This window comes from Haemorhous mexicanus, chromosome 2, assembly GCF_027477595.1.
Source record: "Haemorhous mexicanus isolate bHaeMex1 chromosome 2, bHaeMex1.pri, whole genome shotgun sequence".
Classification (NCBI taxonomy): domain Eukaryota; kingdom Metazoa; phylum Chordata; class Aves; order Passeriformes; family Fringillidae; genus Haemorhous; species Haemorhous mexicanus.
This window is the reverse complement of record NC_082342.1, coordinates 90,386,425-90,407,230: the sequence shown is the minus strand read 5'-3', so window position 1 is coordinate 90,407,230 and position 20,806 is coordinate 90,386,425. Positions and strand designations below refer to the sequence as shown.

General features: G+C 39.8%; 1 protein-coding gene across 1 annotated transcript in view; it reads right to left on the bottom strand.

Moving 5' to 3' along the window:
* Window positions 1–370: 370 nt before the first annotated feature.
* The window catches only part of GABRB3 (gamma-aminobutyric acid type A receptor subunit beta3), a 112,353-nt gene continuing 91,917 nt past the window's right edge, over window positions 371–20,806 (bottom strand). The window contains exons 7-9 of the mRNA XM_059839446.1: window positions 18,755–18,907; window positions 12,424–12,668; window positions 371–798 (exon numbers count right to left, since the gene is read on the bottom strand). Of these exons, the coding sequence (XP_059695429.1) occupies window positions 448–798; window positions 12,424–12,668; window positions 18,755–18,907 (749 nt within the window). The 3' untranslated portion in view covers window positions 371–447. The remainder of the gene's footprint in view (window positions 799–12,423; window positions 12,669–18,754; window positions 18,908–20,806) is intronic.

Here is a 20,806-nt window from a genome sequence, read left to right as displayed (position 1 = left end):
GTGTATGGCAGCATTTACAAAGGATGTTACTAAATACTGACTTTATACATGATTACAGCTGTTCAAAAATTTCTATGACAATCAAAGTTTTGTAGTGATAATATACAACACTTACTTTCTCAAGGCTTGCTTCTTTGATGACACCTGCCTTTCAATTTAAAAAGTTCCTGTGAAGTGCATTCTATGTTAAAGTGTCCATAACCTCAGAATGAATGTGTTCATGTGTGTGTGCATACATATATTTTTGCTTTGCAGTGTGTGCTTTAAAGTACACATAGTTCTTTGCTACATGTATTCACACATACATGAGTATGGTCTACATAGTAAAAGTTCATATATATATTTTTTTATATATAAATATATATATATATAAATATATATATAAACTCTGCAGGCAAGTAGTACTTCACTTGGTATAGTTGAAGTCCTTTTAAAAAACTAAGTCACTCAGTTAACATAATATAGCCAGTAAATTAAATTGAAAAGAGAAAATGTGAATGGAAACACCATTCTTGACCATCTGTCGATGGCATTCACATCTGTTAGATCAGGGATTTTTATTTTCAGTTGCGAAGACCTTCTTCGTAAATGGCCCCTCTTGCTATGGGAGCCTGTTCTTTCTGACGAGCGCCTTCCAAGGCTTTCACGATGTGAGCTTTGTTTTCTGTACTGGATTCCTGAGTTGTCAAAGGATATGGTTGAATTTCGGGCTTCTGTAACGCTGGTGGTGACCTCGTTGCTTGCCACCTCGTTGTGAATTTCAAGCGATGTTAGCAGAATGTTTCCATGGGTGTCCACCTAGGGGGAAAAAATAGAAACATAAATTCTTTCAAAAGACTTGACATCGATGAGCAGAATGTGGGTGTATGTAAATCTCCAAACCCATACATACCTAGAAAAACAATGTAATTATTTTTTAGCATGTGATATACTTAAAAAAGAAAAGGCACTATTCAGCTGCCTAAAATTAGGCAAGTACTTTTACAAACAGGGTTATCATCATACTACCAAACACCCAGTAAAAAACCGTTCCTTGCAAACTCCAACATTTTCTTCTCCCTCTGAACCAGCCACATCTTAAAGGATGGTGTAGTTCAGTGAAACCTCTGCATTGCTGGCAATGAAGCAAGAGAGTAAGGGATGGATCCTCTCACTGCTGCAGTAGGAAATTAAATTAAACTGGCTAGATTTTTTTTTCCTAGCTGTGATCTAAAATAAGATTTTAAAAAGTGCCTGTGAAGTTTGTTGAAACCACAAGAACAGTTCTGATGTGCTGAACTCTGTATTTTACAATCACAGAGCTTATTTACAACTTATCTCCTGAAGTTTTCCTTCCAAAGACATTTGCATAGTTTTCCAATCATGGCAATTTTTAACTGCAGGGATTTTCTGTCTAAGTGATTGATCTTAAAAACCAATGAACTTAAGGCATAGGGAAAAGTGGGTGAATTGAGGAAATAGGAGGGACTCTTCCCATTCACCGCCCTATTCCAGAGGCAGGGACCAGTGTTTAGCACCAAGTATATTTATCATGCTATCAAAGTCAAAGCCTTGTTCAGAGAAACTTGACAGTGATTTCTCTATAGATATTTTGGTTTAGTATTAATAACACTTTGCTTAATTTAATAGCAACTACAACTACATCAAGGTCAATGTTTGTGTTAGCAGTTACCCATACCCAGTCAAGGATTAGGCATCACCCTGACAGACAGAAAACCAGGTCCATGGTCAGCCATATCACAGAGAGCTCCATACAAAAATCATAAAAACCCATATAAATTTCCAAGTACAGAGCAGTGTGATGCCATTTTCAGTAATAAAGAAAAAGGTCCTGATAATTTAGAGTCTTAAAATCTGAGCCAGACTCTCCAGTCCTCCTGAGTGGCAAAAGAGAAGCAGCACAGAGTTGCGTATGGCTCTGTCAGTCCAGAAACCTTAAGAGTACCCATGAGTGGCACTGAGAAGTTCCAAGGAATGGTGTCTGAATCAGCATTTGTTTGTTTCCCTGGTGGGGCATCACAACCCCCAATCCCCAAGGCCCTACATGCTGAAGGATGTGCAGTCAATACAGGTAATGCAGGGATCAGCTCCAGATCTTCTGCCAGTTTTGGGCCAAGGAAAACGATGGCTGAAGGTAAAAAAAAAAAAAAGCCATGTGCTGGGTATTTTCAGACAGTTAACACACGTGTGACTCTGTTCAAGAGAATTTAGTTCTCTAAGTCAGAAATAGATAGTGAATCATGGAATACAGGATAATTTCCAGTTTTACATATGCAATTTATTCATCCATAATTCATTGCACAATTAATACATTTTTCTAACGCGCCACATGATGTAGCTGTGTGAACTGTGTAGCAGTTGAACATCTCATTCTAGAAGCATCAGTTTAAAAGTGATTGTAAAAACAGACTATTGTCACAGCCTTCTGAAGTTTGCACAGTCATCTGATACCACGTCCTTTGCAAGCTGTGAGATGGATTAAAAGTATGCACAGCTATGTGTCTGTCCATATGCATTTAACTTTTTTCATTCTTTTTGAAATTTTGTGAAATGGATATATTTTTCATCAATTATTGATGCTTCAGCTTATCTCTTCTCAGGGAAGACAATTATGATAGCATATCAGTAATGCTTTGCCAAGGTGTTTGCAAATGGAAAAAAAAGGAATGTAAAATGTTACAAATGATATACAGGCAAGTAGGAAAAAAATTCTAAGGTATCTAACAAATCCTGCTGCTGTAGGCAATGGCACATTATGTTGATGAGTGCCTATAAATAAAAATAAACAACATGAACAAAAATAATGGCATGGAGAAGCCTCAGTGGTGATTAAGAAGAATTTATTTTCTCCATTGCAGAAACCCTTTGGGTACAAAAGTAAGATCTCAAGATTTGTAGAAAGGAGTTCATACTGTTGAGCAGTCTCTGTAACCAGGGAATAAACACAAGTGTAAAATATAGCCATGGATATCATCACTACTTATGTTGGTCTCTGAAAAAACTGATTCAGTTTCTTCTGTTCTTTTTTTTTTCCCCTAAGAGTCAAATTATGATCAGAATATTTTTAGTGCAATTTCTAAAATACCTCAACAACCTGTTTTTTAACTTGTGAAGCTTAAAACTAAATCTCTCCAGACCCCCATGGCATCAAATGCTGTCTTTCCCATCTCCTCCCAGGCTTTGAGAAACATCCTTCAGCTTACTAAAAATGTCATAGCAGAGACCATTTTGGTGGGCTTCACCCCTAGAGCCCTGCCATCCCCTTGCAGGTCTCTATACCTTTTCCTTCCACCACCACAAATGTCAATTTCTTTTTCCCTCAGGACTTCCTGATCTCTCCTGATTCTGTCTGCCACCTACATAGACACAGACGTCAGCCCATCCTGGGAACTTTGTCCTTCTACACTGAACCTTGACTGTTGTGAGCTGTCAACTGAAAGCCTGTATTGTGCAGGAAACACCTATGCATTCAGGCTTCTTCTGATCAAGGAATTCATTTTATTCCTATTATTTCCTAGAAGGAAAATAATAGCAATAAAATTAATTCCTTGATCAGAAGAAGCCTGAATGCACCTTCTTCACCTTCTTCCATAGCCTTCTTCATGTTATCTGCCAACTTCACATGCCACCTTAACACAGCTTCTGCCTTTGATGTGCCAGCTTTTCACTGTTTGTCACTGCATCTAGATGTGTCTGCATCAAACCAGAAAGGTAGTCAAGAAAGTTGCAACTTTTGTGTAAATTCTTTTTCTGAAGATACCAGTGTGTCCTATGAAGCTGCATAACAGTATACATTTTTCTCAAAATGTCAAATGAAACATATTTGGAAACATACTTTAGAAATTCATCTCTTTGCTAATGGAGCAACAGGCTTGCATGTCAAATATGAGGAAGGAGCAGATGGAGAGAAGAAGGGGTCTGCAGAAGCTAAATCAGCCTCTGAGCCACAGATACTCTTGAGATTTATTCTCTCAAATTGATTCCTTCAGAGGTTTTGAATAAACCACCTAAGCTGTTGACAACATTAGAGCACTATATGCTAATACTTTGTGACAATGTTAAAGTGATGTCTTAAAGTATGAATACTTACTGCATGCAGCATGCTAAAAAGTATTTGCACATAAACAGGACTTTGGAATCATGTAAGCAATGACTGAAATGACTTTGACAAAGGTACACAAGCTCTCTCAATGAATAAAGAAGCAAACCAATAATGGCAGGGTAACCTGTGCAAGTCGCCTCATGCTTGCCTGAATATACAGGGAAGGCAAAATCCTCCATGAGTGAACACGTGTGTTGCTCAGTGGCTCCAGGGAAAATGTTACCCCAGGAATAGATTAAGAAAAGTAGCTGACTGGATTACAGGCGGTCATGGCTATGTATGACAAACAAGGTCAATGTCTTTGATAAAATTTAGTTTTACTCTGTATGAGCCTTAGAATACAATTTTATCACCTGGCTCAAAAATATCACTCTGTGCACTGGAAATTCTCCCCAAAATACTAATAGTAGGCTTTACCCTGTCCAGAGAGGACTCTGTGGATTTGGCCAATTTCCACTCAATTCTTACCATCCTCCTTTAACCAAAGCATTTCCCTTTTTTCACTTCTCTGCCAGCCCTGTGCTTCTGTTCTTTTCGCAGCCTTCTTTCTCCCCATTTTGGCTCCACTGAAGCCATTCCTTCCTACTTCTCCACTATGGTCTCCATGTTTGGTTCTCACATCTCCTCCCCAACACAAGCAAGGGTTGGTTGTTTCCTTTTAGTATTTCCCAGTAAATTCATCAAAACAGATGAAAACAGCTGAGTACCAAATCATTAATTAATTCTATGCTGAATCAGCATGGATACAAAATATGCAAAACCAGTGCTCTTATTTCAGAATAAATTTTTATCAAAATCCATCCCTCCCACCTCTGACTAACTACAGCTCCTGCACCAGGGTGAAGTGACTGAATCTCACATAAGTGCATTTTGAGAAGCAGATTCACCTTTGAAGGTTCACCATTCCTGAACTATACATATTACAGTACAAGTGAAAAATTCAAATACTCCAGCAGCCTAATGTCATTACCCAAAAATGACTGTGACTCACCTAAGTGAAGACAGAAGGAGGAGAATTAAAACAACGTTGACAAAGAACCTGCTCCTTGCAAGAGCAAGGAACACCATGTCACCAGTGGACTCAACTTGGATTATATGTTCAAGGTCCAAAATTTCAGTGCCCTGTTATATCTGGGAAGTCCTAAATCTACTTCTTAATTCTGCATAGGATCCAGGCTCATTTAGATGTTAGCTATTCTAGTTTAAAAAATAAAATATAATAGCTGCTATTAAATACCTTTCTCCATTTTTTTAAACTTCAACTGTAAAGCCAGTTTGAAAGCAGTTTACTAGGGCCAGAAAATTACCATAAGCCTTGATTTATTATTAGGTAGAGTCTGAATTGTTTCAAGTTCATTTAGTTCTCTGTTTAATATTCCATAAATTTTAAAGAGTATGTTACAATGAAATCTCTTTTTCCTCATAAGTCTTTCAGAGGAAGCATTTTGCTCAAAAATAGGAAGCAAACCCCATAGGTATGTTTACTTTGTTCATCAATCCCATATTTTCAAATACCATGTAAACACTTCCCATCATGTGAAGCAATATAAATGCAAATAGGGGGTTTAAATAACATAATGAAAAGCTCTGTCTCTGTAGTTAGTCATGCATTATTTTACATCAAAATTAGTATTTAAGCACATACAGAATCACAGAATATTCTGATTTGGAAGGGACCCACAAGGATCATCTGGTCTGACTCCTGACCCTGCATAGCGCCATCCCCAAGAGTCACACCATGTGCCTGAGAGTGTTGTCCAAACATTCCTTGAACTCTGTCAGGCTGGTGCTGTGACCACTGCCCTGGGGAGCCTGTTCCAGTGCCCAACCACCCTCTGGGAGCAGAAGCTTTTTCTAATCTCCAACCTGAACCTCCTCTGGCACAACTTCAGGCCATTCCCTTGAGTCCTGTCATTGGTCACCAGAGAGATCAGTGTCTGCCTTTTCACCTTCTATACTTATGCATAAATGGCTTTCTAAGATGTAGAAAATTATGCAATCAGGCCTTAAGTTTTATCTGTGCTTAAAGGTAAGTACATTGACCACATTATGCCTTGGATATTTAGAAATAATTTAAAACTGCAGGCAAAACAAAAATAAATTGTTGAGTGTTCTCCCTGAGTCCAAAAGTTGATACTTCTCTCACTGCCATTTAAATATGTTTATATTAATTAATAAGCATCAAAAAATGGAAGAGGTGATTATGTTATATCAATTTAGTAGATGAGCCCAGGATAACCAGCAGAACTGGGAAGATGGAAAGACCTTGCAAAAAAAGGGAAAGCATGAAGAAGCAAACTAATTAGGAACTTCCATAATATTTTCGCTGTCTATCAAGTAATAATGAAGTTTTACAATTAGCCTTGATATATTTCAGTGGAGGAAGAAAAGGAAACAAATGCATAGTCCCCCTTTGCCCTGTATTTCACATTGTCTGGATTATTACAGTCTCTGAGATGTCCTAGGCACATCCAATCCTTCTTACTGTCTCAGGATTTGCACGATGCATATTTGTGCAAATTGGTTGCAAAACAAAACTAGTACATGTATGAGTCTCAGTGCACAGTGAATGTCCCCACCATGAGCTACAGGATGAGTGTGCTTCCCACAAGAACTGTGCTTATCACCCTTGACAGATATATTTCAAAATTTGGTACCTACTCATCACAGTGGTGATATAAAAATCTCCCACTGTTAAAAAAAGCACTGAAAAAAGTATAGAGGAAAGATGAAGACACACAGGAGAATACTGCCAATTTTGCTATTCTCGTACTTTCCAATTTAAACTGAGTGATAATTCTTCCACAGAAGTCAAGATATTAATCTTCTCAATAAAACCCCACTTATGAGAAGGGCTGCTACAATTAACAAAACTGCTAAGAAGATGTAAGTGGCCTGAGCCTCTATTCTCAGCAATGCCTGGTGGGAAGCTGCTGCCTTGGCCAACAGCGGGGGCTGGAGCCAGGAATCTCCAGAGCTAAAAATATATGTAGACACTGCCTGATGAGAAGGGCCTTTTTATAAAGGGTTATTGCATTATTCTTGTCAGAGGAAGCTCTTCCCACATGTCTGACAGCCATTGAGGGTTTGAAGCTTGAATGAGCTTGTGTGATAGTTACGCTCCTGATTGATACTCTGGGGCTGAACTTTTGGTCCCACCAAACTGAAAACATAAATTGCCACAGTTTGAACCAAAAAGCAGTGTTTCAGTAGAGGACTTTAACACATATCACATAAGCTCAGAAGGCCCAGAAGGATTGGCCCAGAAGGAACCATGTCCAAAACACATGCTCACCATCTGATTATACAAGCAGCCTCTACCACAAGAGTGAACAACAAATGACAACAGGATTGCCTTAAAGCCCTCTCACGCTGATTTAGCCATAAATTAGGCTTTATCTGAGCCCTATTTAAAATTAACAACTTATGTAGCAAAACTGAAAAGCTTTGAGAGCTGCAAATGAAGCCTCAGTCTGACAACACATACAGGATAAATGGAATCGATTTGTAACAATGGCAATCAATTTTCAAAAGAAACATTTTTAGAGACCACCTATTCTTTTCTGACAGTTTTTCTACAATCAGAGGACTTTAACTTAAGCATCAATACGATAACAGAAGAAATATTTTATGAAAAATAAAAAATAATTTCTTCCTTGATCTTAGAGCTTGCCCTCATATACAAAGCAGAGCATTGAGGCTTTCAAAAGAGAATTTTCAATCCCAAACGAGTATGTGTATGAAAATTGGTTATACACAAAAAAAAAGCAGCATCCTCTGTGTCTCAGTAACTATGGTTTGCTTGATAGGCTGGAACAATTCAGTGAGGAATACTATTTACAGTGCATTATCTGAAATAAAATGTGATGCAAAAGCAGTCAAAAGAAGAGACAGCTAAGTGTGAAATTTCCTCTGTAGTCAGCCGCTGATCCACAGATGAGTCACTCAGAAAGGATCACTCAGGTTTCATCTCATCACCAGCTCTGAATCTTCTGAAACCTTTTCCAGAGATTCAATTTAGTCAGATGTGCTTCAGCCATCATGCCACCTTCAGCTGTGCTGCACAGGAGAATACAGCACAGAGTTTTTCTCTCCCCACTGCTTTTCTTTGTCACCTCTGCAACGTGAGGACACTGACTGTGCCAATTCCATGCTGCAGGAGCTCTTCTTTCCCTTACACCTGGAGCTATTTGGCTCCCTGGTTACAACACATGGACAGAGTTGAACAGCAAGCCATAATGGTAGCATTGAAGCCAAGAGACAGCTCAGCAGCAGCAGCTCGTGGAGCTCTCCTCAACACAGCAAGCCTTAGTGGTAGCATATCAGGAATAACTCAGAGAGAAGTACCCAAAGGCCTGGCATTGAAGGGGCACATCCAGAGCAGCAGCACCAAAATGGGGGTGGCTGGGCCAGTTTTGGCTTTTCAAAGCCATAACCTCTGACAATGCAAATGCTTTCATTATGGAAAAGACTTACTGAGCATGAAGTTATCAAATACAACACCAACATACCCACAGCTGTGCCTTTTGTAGTCTAGAACATTTTTTTACTAAAAACCTCCCTCGCTCTACAGTCCAATAGGAAAAGCAGGAAAAGCCCTTTTGCTACTATAAGAGTAGTGTTTTTAACCAAGCCTGCACTCCAGATTTCAGTTCTCTAATGTGTAAAAAATAGACTACAATAGTAGTATCCATGCTGGTTCTACTGGTTTTCATGGGCTAATACACTTGTGAGTGGAAATAACGGGCCATTTTCTCACTGCCTTCTCTTGTTTGCTTTGCCTGAGAGAAAGACACTGTCTCAGCAGCACTGCCAGTCTTGGGAACCACAAAAGAAAAGCTTGAACTCAGGGCCTGAGCACCAGGCAATGTGTTGAGCTGCCCCTTCTCTGCTAGTGCTGCCTCCCAACACAGGGGATTTCCACCACTCCAGCAGTCCCTCCTGACTCTGGCTGGACTTGATACAGCACTAAGTCGTTCCGTCACCCACAAGTTACAGCATCTGATGTGGACAATAAATTGAATAATGTTTATTTTTTTATTTGGCTCAGTTTGGTTTTTTGATTTGTTTTGTTTTGTTTTTCCTAGCGCCCTGAGCTAGTATTCTTAATCAGTGGCAGGGAGCTCATGCACATGGTTCATAAACAAGCAAATTCAATTACTAAAACAAAACAGCAACAGAGCAACCCAAAATAGTAGTCAGGTATAAACTAATAATAATGCCTTCTTCCAGTTTTATATTTGAACATTTTTCAATCTCCTTTCCAGCACAGCTTACATTTGACAGTCATTAAATAGTGGTGGTAAGTGTAAAGTGGGCTGCCTGCTTTTGGCATTCTCCCTTTCTTTAAAAATGTCGCTCAGCCCCAAAACACATGAGATTGGAAATATTTTCCAGGATTAGAAACCTTCTTTTTCTGAATGGAATTACACTCCATGGAAGACTGAAGCTTCAGCAAAACCACAAAACCATTAATTTCATTGAACTTGCACAAAGTGTTCTTCATGTGTGTCTCTGAGCCTCCCTTACTGTGCAGTACTGGGGTACACTCTGTGAGCCTGTCCAGGAACATCCAGCACCGGAGTCCCAGCTCTAAAGCAAGAAGCAAGCAACTGTTATTTCCATCAGATTCAATGATTTTCAAGAGGCATCAAAGGAGAGATTGGAACTTAATCACTCTTTACTATCCCTGAAGTGGTCAGAACCAAGGTTGGAGAGCTTTCAGGTACTGTCTTCCATAGAAAGTACGCTAAAAACTCTTGCATGACTCCAGTCCTGCTGCATCCATGGATATCTGTATAGCATGGTAGATGGGGGACATGATCCAGAAGATAAGACATTTTCCTCCTTCAAGGCTGTGGTATCTCAAAGCCATGGAAAACTTTGTCCAAAGTAGGTCTGATAGATGTATTTTCCCTGAGATGCACATCTTGAAATTCATGGCATCTCTTGCCTGTTCTGATCAGTTTCCTATGTTTCACATTTGCCAGTGTTTCTCAAATGAGAAATCTGACATCCTACATCCAATAAATCTTCTATCCATGTTTTGTTTCAAAGGAAGATATCTGATTAGCTCTACCTAATGTTTCTGTGTTTCTGTTGCATGATTGCACTACTACTCTGAAGGCACTGAATCCAGAAACTGGAACAAAGCTCTGCTGGATTCCCCAGCTGAGGCCTAGGGACAAAATGTTTTCTACACAGAAAGGGACCATACCATATCATTTATCCTCTGTTATTTGAACAGCAAATATCCACAGTAAATATGAGTATATATGATTCTACAATGCATACAGAGTTCCCTTTCACATCTGGGACTCCAAGGGACAAAGTAACACACTCTTCTTTAAACTCTGGTATGCTGAATTTGTGTCCTTATTTAACAGAATCATAGAATCTCTTACGTTAAGAAGTCCCCTAAGGTCATTGAGTTAATCTGTTAACCCAGAACCATGTTCACCAATGAAGCTTGTCCCCACATGCCACATCCACATGACTTTTGAACTCTTCCAGTGATGGTGATTCCAATGCCTGCCTTCCTTTTCTGTGAATAAATGTTTCCTAATATAGAATCCAATCCTCCCCTAACTCAACTTGAGGCCACTTCCTCTCATTCTGGCACTTGCTACGTGGGAGAAGAGACCAACCCCCACCGTGCTACAACCATGTCTCCAAGTGCCACATCTGAACATCTTTTAAATATCTCCAGGGATAGTGATTCAACCACTTCCCTGGGCAGCCTGTTCCAATGTTTGACAACCCTTGCTGTGAAGAAATTTTTCATTCATGCACGGTTGATATTAAACCAGCAGAAAAAGCAGAATAGTTCATTATATTTGCTTGGGATGCTTCATAAACAAAAGAAAAGGTTGTAAGTCAAAAGCCAGGGGGGAAAAAAAAGATTGCTACGTGGTATGAGCAGATTCAGGATATAAAAATGGCATGAACTGGGTATAAAAAAATACATTTTCATAAGTTAAAGGTACTTATGAATATTTTAAAAATGTAGATAAATTGATCTCAAGATAGAAGAACTGTCAGGCATGGGGTAGATTTGGACCCATTAACAAGTCCTGTACTGAATTATGTAAATCATTTAAATGGATGAGATACACCAGATGGTTTTCAGCAGGAGAATTAAACCTTAGTGCATACATCTGCATTACCTGCTTGCAGTTAAAATCTTCTCCATGGCCTTCAATTCGGATACTCTTTTATTTCCCCATCTGTATTTTTTTATTATTATGACTATTTATTTTTCCAGAAAAGGGAATTCCTTTGTCCTGATATCTTAGTTCTAAGTAGAGCTGCCAACTGTGATGAGAATCTGGTTTCATAATACAGTGGAAAAAAATATGTTTACTGGTTCAGAATTGTTTCACATATAGGAGTGCTGATAATTAGGTGTAGTTCTGCATTACATTTACCAGAGCAGACAAAATCATTAGAATAAGGAAATATATCTTGAAATTACTTTTATGATACTGGTTTTGATAAACAGGTAGTAGTTTTGTCATTGTGAATTCTTCTCATTTATAGCTGATAGAAAAAATACCCCCAGTCTTACTCAACAGAACTGAATGAAAAAGCCTCATTGGGAGCATTTTAGTAAAAAAAAAGAAAGATGTTCTATTCAAACTGACATGGCTTGTTAATGTCAGATACTGCTGAATACCTTGAATTTCTCTCCCAAAGATTAAAAAAGGAGTTAGTTACTGTATAAGGTAATACTCCAGGCAAGGAATAGGCCAGAGGATAATCAGCATAGACCTTGCCAATACCATGCTTCAGAAATAAATCTGAAAGTTTCTCTAGGACTTACACTTTCCTGCTGGTTTTTAACAGCAGCAGATGACAATGCCACACACAGCATTGAACTATGCTGGCCACTTAATACCATGGCACAACTAATCCTTCTTTATCTGCTCTCTCCCCTGGAAAACGCATCTCCTCTAAGTGAAGTGAGGAGAGGTGTGCTCAGATCTTGGATTATCTTATACAGGAAATGTACATAGGTACTTAAAATCACAGTTAGAGTATATTTGATTTAGACAAATAAACACCTGATCTTTGTAGCCTTTATTTTCAAGCTAGCTTCCCTCCCACTGTCTTCTTCTTACACCTACTTGTCATCCAGATCATACTCCCTTCTACATCTGTATACCTACATATAGTCTGCTGTTCCTGAAAATGAAAATGGCCAAGTTTGTCCACAAAAAGATGTGGTTGGTTGTCACCAAATGGTTTCTTTTTGGTTTCTTTCAATGACTGATAGTCTTTGCAATGTAAAAAAAGAATATATATAAATTCAAGAAACCTACCCGATTGCCTTCAAACCTTGAGCGATCGTTGTTTGCCTTTGATGTTTTTTCTGCAAGTTTCTTCTGCCTTTGAGGGCCTTTTCCAAAGAAAATGTAGTTGACAAAGGCGTATTCGAGTAAGGCCAAGAAGACAAACACAAAGCAGCCCATGAGATACATGTCAATGGCTTTAACATATGGAATTTTAGGCAAAGTCTCTCGCAGGTGAGTGTTGATTGTTGTCATAGTCAGCACAGTCGTAATTCCTACACAAAGAAAAAAGATCACATATCTTACAACTCCAAGCTTTCAGTTTTGATTTCCTTCTTGGCAAATATGCCTTGTCAGTGGGAAGAAGCTTAAAAATTTGTAAAAATGTCTTGCTGGTGACATCACTGCAAAAAAAAAAAAAAATTAAAACTTGATGCATTATTATCCTGTTACAATTATTTTCTTCCTATAAGTGGGGGAACAGCTAACCAGGGGGTTTGGCATCACTGCAACCATTAACCATGAGTTAATGTAGCTTCATGGAAGCCAGGTGTAGCTGAATTGAAAATCTCTTCCATGGAGACCAAACTGATGTGCAACAAGAACAGTGTTCACACAGACGGTGAAAGCCTTCTCCTGCAGTTTTAAATTTATAAGAGTTAGGCACTTGGTTGATGTCAGTCCTGTAGGGTCTCCCTGTGGTAGATGGGGAGAGACAGCTACCTTTCCAGAGCAGTTCATCCCATCTACATTAGATACCTATTTCAGGAAAGGACAATGTATAAGTGGAATTTGAGATGACTAATTTGGAGCAGTAGGCTAATTACATAGAAACAAATGAGGTGAGCAATGAGAGGTAGATAGGTATGTGAATTTTTGGAAGGAAGAAGAAGGGAGAGCAGTATTTTTATAGCAACAAACCGGACACTAATAAAATATCTACAAAATATCTATATCAACCTTATGTCAAGGCATTTATCTAAGGATGGACATAGCACCTGAAAATATATTACAGAGGACTGTTATGAAAATCTGGAAAGAAAAGCAAATTTATTGTCAGTCTGCCTGAATTCACAACAAACTGCAGGATCTGTATCTCCGCTGGAAATTCTATGGGAATTGCAAATCACAGGTTGCTGAAAACACTGATTTGTGGAATAAGTCTCATTTCAAAGCAATTCATTCTATTAGTTCTCCTCCATTACTATTTTCTTTGATTCCATAATTATACCATCAGTTTACATGTAGTCACTAAAATACAGGCAGAACAAAAATAAAGGACGAAATAAAATTGCTGCCATATAATAAAGCACAGCTTCTTTTACCTGAAGAGACAGAAATAAAGACAATATAACTCAAAACCAAGCCGTCAGTGTAAGCAGTGCCACTCCAGGGAACTGTAATAATACCCTATGAGATTGTGTAACAGATATTTTGGATATTTAGTGGGTTAGTGTCATGCAGTTTTCAGTGGTTTTCCTCTAAACTGTGAAACAAGTGTGCATTGATGCCAGATGTCTGGTGATCTGGAAGATTAGGCACACAGAATAGAAAGGTAGCTATCACTAACCAACGGGAAATTCATTCCCTGGGAGATCCTGAAATCCTGTGGCCAAATGTCCTTCTGAAGCTCAATAATTTATTTTAAAGCACAGCTGGAGGAGAAGTAGCTGACACTCCCTTAAGACAAAAAAGTAAGATAATCTTGTGATTATAGTCCTTCTCACAAGGGAGGACTCCAGAGATTATTCTTCTCCTCACTCAAAGCACTGAATTTAGGAACTTCTAGGGCTAACTAGAAAAAGTTGAGAGCAGAATTGATAGGTTTGACTATTTCTCTTGAGATCAGCCCTATATCATGGTCTATCTGCAGTGTCCATAGCACATGGTCTCTGAATAAGCTCGCCTTTGCTCTGCACCTTGGCTTCACTCTGGAGGCAACTATTTGGTTCAGTGCAGCAAGGGATCAGGCACAGGGGCAAAACATGGAAGTGAATGAATAGAATCAGGCTCTTGCAAAGAATACCTGCTTCTTGCCGGGGTTGAGTAAAAGTTTGTGCCCCAAGAATTGCACACGGAATGCTTCCTTAAACAAATACTTAGGAAATCAGGTACACCTTCTCTTTGCTGCGCTTTTCAGAGCCAATCATACAGGTCCAAAGGTGCTATATTGCCTTTAAGCTTTTATACCAGTTCACATTAGGATGCCATGTAAGTTCACAGACACTACATAACAGGGAGCAGCTGTTGCCTCCCCTGGAGGCAAGAAGGTCCTGCAGAGAGACTTCAACAAATTAGAGGACTGGGCGGGCAGTCACCAACCATGTGAAATTCAATGAGGGGAAGTGCAGATTCTGCACCTGGGATGGGGCAAACCTCAATGTACAGACAGACTGGGAAACAAAAGGCTTGGGAGCAGTGCTGCAGAAAGTGCTGGGGGTCCAGGTGGATGGCAGGATCAGACACAGCATCACCAACTAGGCAAGGGAGGGGATTGTCCTGCTCTGCTCTGCACTGGGGCAGCCTCACCTTGAATATTGTGTGCAGTTTTGGGCACCACACTATAAAAAAGGTATTGAACTATTAGAAAGTGTCCAATGGAGGGCAATGAGGATAGTGAAGGTCATGAGGGGAAGCCGTATGAGGAGCAAGTCACTCGGTCTGTTCAGCCTGGAGACCTCATTGCAGTCTACAGCTTCTTCATGAGGGGAAGAGGAGGGACAGGGACTGATCTCTTCTCTGTGGTGACCAGTGACCGGATGCAGAGGAATGGCCTGAAGTTGTGTCAGGGGAGGTTCAGGTTGGATACTAGAAAAGGGCTGTGCACCCAAAGGGTGGCTGGGCACTGGAACAGCTCCCCAGGGCAGTGGTCGCAGCACCAGCCTGACAGAGCTCAAGAAGATTTGAACAATCCTCTTGAGCCCATGGTGTGACTCTTGGAGATGGTCCTGTGCAGGGATGGGAGCTGGACTCCTGTGGGTCCCTTGTGGGACCTTCCAATTCACCATTTTCTATTCTAAATCAAAGACGACTCCGACAAAGGGGAGAGAATGATGCATATGACTCCATCATCCAAAGGCTAATCAATTACTTTATTATACTATACTATGTACATTTCATCTAAACTGAATCTGCCAGGCACTCACTCTTGCTCACAACTGCACAGAACTGCACTCCTCTCTGATTCTCTCGTGACTGTCCCGTGAAAGTCCCACACACACACACACACACACTTCTTGGCCCTGATAGGCCAAGGGAACAAAACATCCTCACTTTGGGCAAACAATCTCCATATTGCATTCTACTTTAGCACAACACAGGCACAGCAAGCGAGATAAGAATTGTGTTTTCCTTCTTCTCTACTTGTCTCACAGTTTCTCTCTGTTCAGAGGGCATGTGAATACCACAATTTCCTGTGATTCTGTGATACCAGCTTAAGACTAAGAAGAGCGGGTATACAGAGGAACACAGGATTAGACCCGTGATACTGAACTTTATTAGACAAACACTACTGACATAATCACCAAGGCACTAATTGTTTTCTGAAAAGAACCTATTAGATGGATTTTTGTCCTCTCAAAAGGACTTTCTACCAATTGGAAATAGAACATCTGGTCTCCTGAGCTTGCCTTGTACTCTCTGATTTTTGTTCTAATATCTGTTTTACAGTACTTGATGAACTTGTGCTACATCGTAATGGGTCACAAGAGACAGTCTTGCTCCTTAAACAAGGAAAAATCTCATGAACCTGTAACAGAAGGGCATGGAATGTCACTGGGTATGGTAACTTCTGTCTAGCCATCTGTTCTCTGCAGTCCTGGCCAGTATGTATCTAGATGGTGATGGTTGTGTTTGAAGTGCTGCATCACTTGGTCCACCTGGGTGGATCTCTGCTATCCAGCAGTTCATTTATGAACACATCAGAGGTGTTTGGGCTCTATGCCCCACTTCCTATTAAGCTACTACTTAGCTTCAAGCTGCTAAACAAGCCCTGGCTGCTGAGTGGTAATGCCAGACTGTGTCATGCCCATATGTAGCAGCTAACCCACAGTATATGCAGAATTACTGCACAGTAACTGCAGTTAATCCATAGTATCTCCAGTCACCCAACTTCAGAAGGTGGCTACTCTGCCTGCTTTGGTATGTGGGACCTTGGGAGACATGGGGTAAGGAAAAAGGGAATCACAGGGACATGGTTTGGAGTGGTACATTACAGAAAAATAAGGAAACTAAGGAGTATGTTCCTGTTTTAAGAAAATAAGATAATACAGCAAGTAGACAGCACAGACTTAGTGACAAGTTTTGGGTAATGGGGAAGTGACAAGGTACATGTAATTGAGAAGCACAGGGTTGAAGATAGAATTTGGGACAAGATGAGAGGCAGAGGTATTTATAAGGATTTATAGATCCATTTAATCTTCCTTAGGTATAGCTATCCCTGAGTATGCTTCTGTAAAGGATGAAATATTTGCTATTGTCATAGAATAGCATTCTACTGTCATAGAATCTGTCCTGGTTCTGGCCAGGACAGGGTTAATTTTTGCAGTAGCCAGGAGGCAGCAAGGCTAGGACCCAAAGGTTATTCTATATCACCTCACATCATTGCCAGAGGTTGCAGGAAGAGAGTCTTTTTCTGGGAGGAAGGTTTCTCTTCAGACTGGGGCAAGGGTGGCCACCATTGAGTCACGAGTTGCTCAATGAGCATTTTTGCTTGGGAATCACTCTCTCTTTTGTACAGTTTTGTTATTAGTATGTTGTTGATCCTGTTCTTTTTCGTGTCTCATTGCTGTTTCCAGTAAATTGTTCTTACCTCAGCCTAAGATATTTGCCTTTTTTGCCTCCAATTCTCTCCAGCCATCCGCAGGGGGAAAGGGGACAGGGGGAAGCAAGTGGCAGTGTGGTTTTAATAGTACCACTAAAATGGAGAATATCTTAACCCTAAACTATGACAGAGAATTGTTTGGCTTGGAAGGGACCTTAAACACCATCTAAGTTCGCTGCCATGTGCAGTTCAAGTTGCTTGAAGACACATCTAACTTGGCCTTCAACACTTCAAGGGATTGGGAATCCACAACTCCTAGGGGCAGCCTGTTCCAGTGCCTCACCATCTTTACAAACAAGAATCTCTTCTAAATCTAAATCTATTCTCTGTCATTTTGAAGCCATTCCTCCTTGTCCTGTCACTACATGCCATTGTATGAAGTCCCTTTCCAGTGCTCCTGTAGGCTCCCTTTGGGTACTGGAAGGTGCTGTAAGGGTACCCTAGAGCCTTCTCTTCTTTAGGCTCAACAAAATCAAGTCCCTTGGCCTGCCTTAAGAGGGGAGGTGCTCCAGTCCCTGATCACCTTCATGGCCCATCTCTGGACTCACTCCAACAGGTCCATGACCTTCTTATGTTGGGGACCCCAACCCTGGATCCTGTATTCCAGCTGGGGTGTCATGAGAGCACTCAAGGAAAAGAATCACCTCCCTCACGCTGCTGGCCACACTGGTTTTGGTGCAGACCAGACACAGTTGGCTTTCTGGACTGCAAGTGCACATTGCTGGGTCATGTTGAGCTCCTTGGCAACCAACACCCCAAGTCCTTCTCCTCAGAGCTGTTTCTCAATCCATTCTCTACCCAGCCTGCCCTTGTGCTTGGGATTGCCTGACTCACATGCAAGATCTTGCACTTGGCCTTGTTGAACTTCATGGGGTTCGTGTAGGTTCACCTCTCAAGCTTGTCAAGGTTTTTCTGGATGGCATCCCTTCCCTCCAATGTGTCAACTGCACAATTTTCTAGTGAACTTCCCTTATTTACAAGATACCTTCATCTGAAAAGTTCTTGGGCAGGAATCACATACCTGTGCCAAATCCATGTTTCTCTGTCAGGAGGTAAATGATGCTTTAAGCTGTCATAAACATGCACTTAACACGCCATGTACTCTGAGGGTTAGGTGGCATAGTATGCTCCATAGCTGATGTGCCCCTGCATGCTGAACTGTTTCTGCCAGTGTCAGTTAAAGCACCCAGGACCTCAGGAGGAGGCTTAGAGCCACATTTGTCCTCCCACACTGAGCTGGACTAAGGCCCACGCTCAAGTATGATTGTGGAGCTGGTCTCCTAGATAAAATTACAACAGCATTAACTTGATGAGAACAAGTCTGAGACCTGTATGAGCAGCTCATGTCAGAGATTTAGTGGTAGCTACACTCTTGCATGAAGGGGAAAACATCACTTTTGAGGCAATGCTGGGTGACACGATTTTGACGCAAATTATTTTGGAATTTCAAAACACTGACATCATGTCGTAGTTTTTAACAACCTCTGAAGGCTGCATTAAATCTGACATTTTAATGTCCCACTCATTTTTAGCACATACCAAGGGCAACTCTTGCTGCTGATGCATCATAATTGATCCAGAATGACACCCATGATAAAATGGTAATCAGTATGGAGGGCATATAGGTTTGAAGAATAAAGTATCCAATATTTCTCTTCAACCTGAAGCTCAGTGAAAGTCTTGGATAGGCACCTGAGAAAAGAGAGAGGAAAACAGTGTTATTTATACTGAAAGAGACACTTGTAGATAGCTGCCTTCAGCTTCTACACATTTTGTGGGGTAGTATGACATCTGCAGAACAGGGATGACACCTTCACTGTATTACTCATCTGTATTAAAAGAAACCTTGCCGTGAATACAGTGATAGCCAAGTAATTTGTTTTGGGGAAGAAAAAGAGAGACAGTGAACTACTTTAGACTATTGAACAGATGGGTGAGCACTAGTTAGTTGTTGGTGTCCAAGTAAAATGCTTATCCAAGTAAACAGTTTTCTGTATAGAATTTATATTGAGAGAATAAGTAATGTGCATAGTTTTTTCCTTTACAACGAGGAGTTGTTCAAGAGATGATACTTCTTAATAACATCTGAAGTATAAGAAACATGTGGCCTGTGGTGTCAAAAATAAATTGTTATGACTTTCACTAAAGGAAAAGCCTTCAGACTAGATCCTCTAAGATCAATTATAGCCAGCCAAATTTTTCATCCTAACATATTTTAAACAACAAAAAAAAAAGATTTTTGTGTGCATATATATAGTTCATGAACAGTTACAAACAGAAAAAATTAAAAATGGAAAGAATTAATAACCTCAGTATCAACTTAATTTCAAACTGGTGTATATCTTACTGAATTGGTGTTAATGTAACTGAATACATTTTAGACATATATTATATATATGTATACAGATTAATATATTTAGAAATCTCAAATTGTTAAAAATAATTGTGTCTTTTTTCACCATCCGGAAAGATGATTAAATCTGAGTACAGTTGTTTAAGAAAAAGGTAGTCATTCACACATTAGCTCCATGATTTCAGTGTTTGCACTACCAGTCCTAGATACACTCCTAACAGCTCATCTAAAAGATTTAGTTAGTCAACATCCTAAAAAAAATTTCAGCACATACCAAGAACCCAACCCGGTATTAGAACACTTCCCGCCCATTCTAGTGTAAATATGTAAAAACTATGAAAGATTACATCTAGAGAAAAAATGAAAAATTAATAACTTCCCATTAAATTATATTCATGTGTTTGCAGATGAGCTTAAGAAACTACATTTGCCCATATAGACATGAATGATGGATTTCCTAAGAAAGAAAGGGAAAGAAGAAATGGAAAACTGCAGATTTCTCTCCATCACATTCCTGATAGTTTGTTACACTTTGAGTCATACAACAGAAAAATGGCACACCATTTCCAGGCAGCAGGAGCATCAAGGTAATATCAAACTTGTGCAAATATCCTTAGCTGTTGTATCAAACAATCTCAGAGCAACTATCATTGGGAAAAGAAATATCTGGTACGTGTATCTGGTTGCTGTGATTACTTCAATCAGTAGCATTTTTTCCAGAATGAAATGCCTTTTAGTTTCACCAACAGATGTATATTCATGGAATCAGAAGGATGTATTTCATCCTGATTAGAGCAAGGTTTTCTGCTGTCTAGAGCAGTCGACACCATTTTCAGCAAGCAAACATCTATACTGCAGCTTGCTTAACATCTTCATTTTCAGGTAAACAATGTTTCATTTCAAAAGACAGGTTTTCTCATTGAAACCAGCCCTGCTCTTTTTTTTTAACATTTTCATTTGGATTCTTATGAAAATGCTTCTGTGGCCTTGTGTCTGCAGACTATATAAATAAAACAGGAGACCATAATGAAATATATAAACTCTGCTATCATGAAATACATTAAAAATGTAGCAGACCTGATCACCTTTTTGCAATAAGAGTAGAGCATTAGACAGAAATCTTCATAAAGCTCCGCTGAGAAAAATTATTTCATATAATACACTACCCAATCAAAGGGATTCTCTATAAATGTGTATAAAACTTTTCAGAAGTCCTGTCCAGGTCTGGATATCTGTGG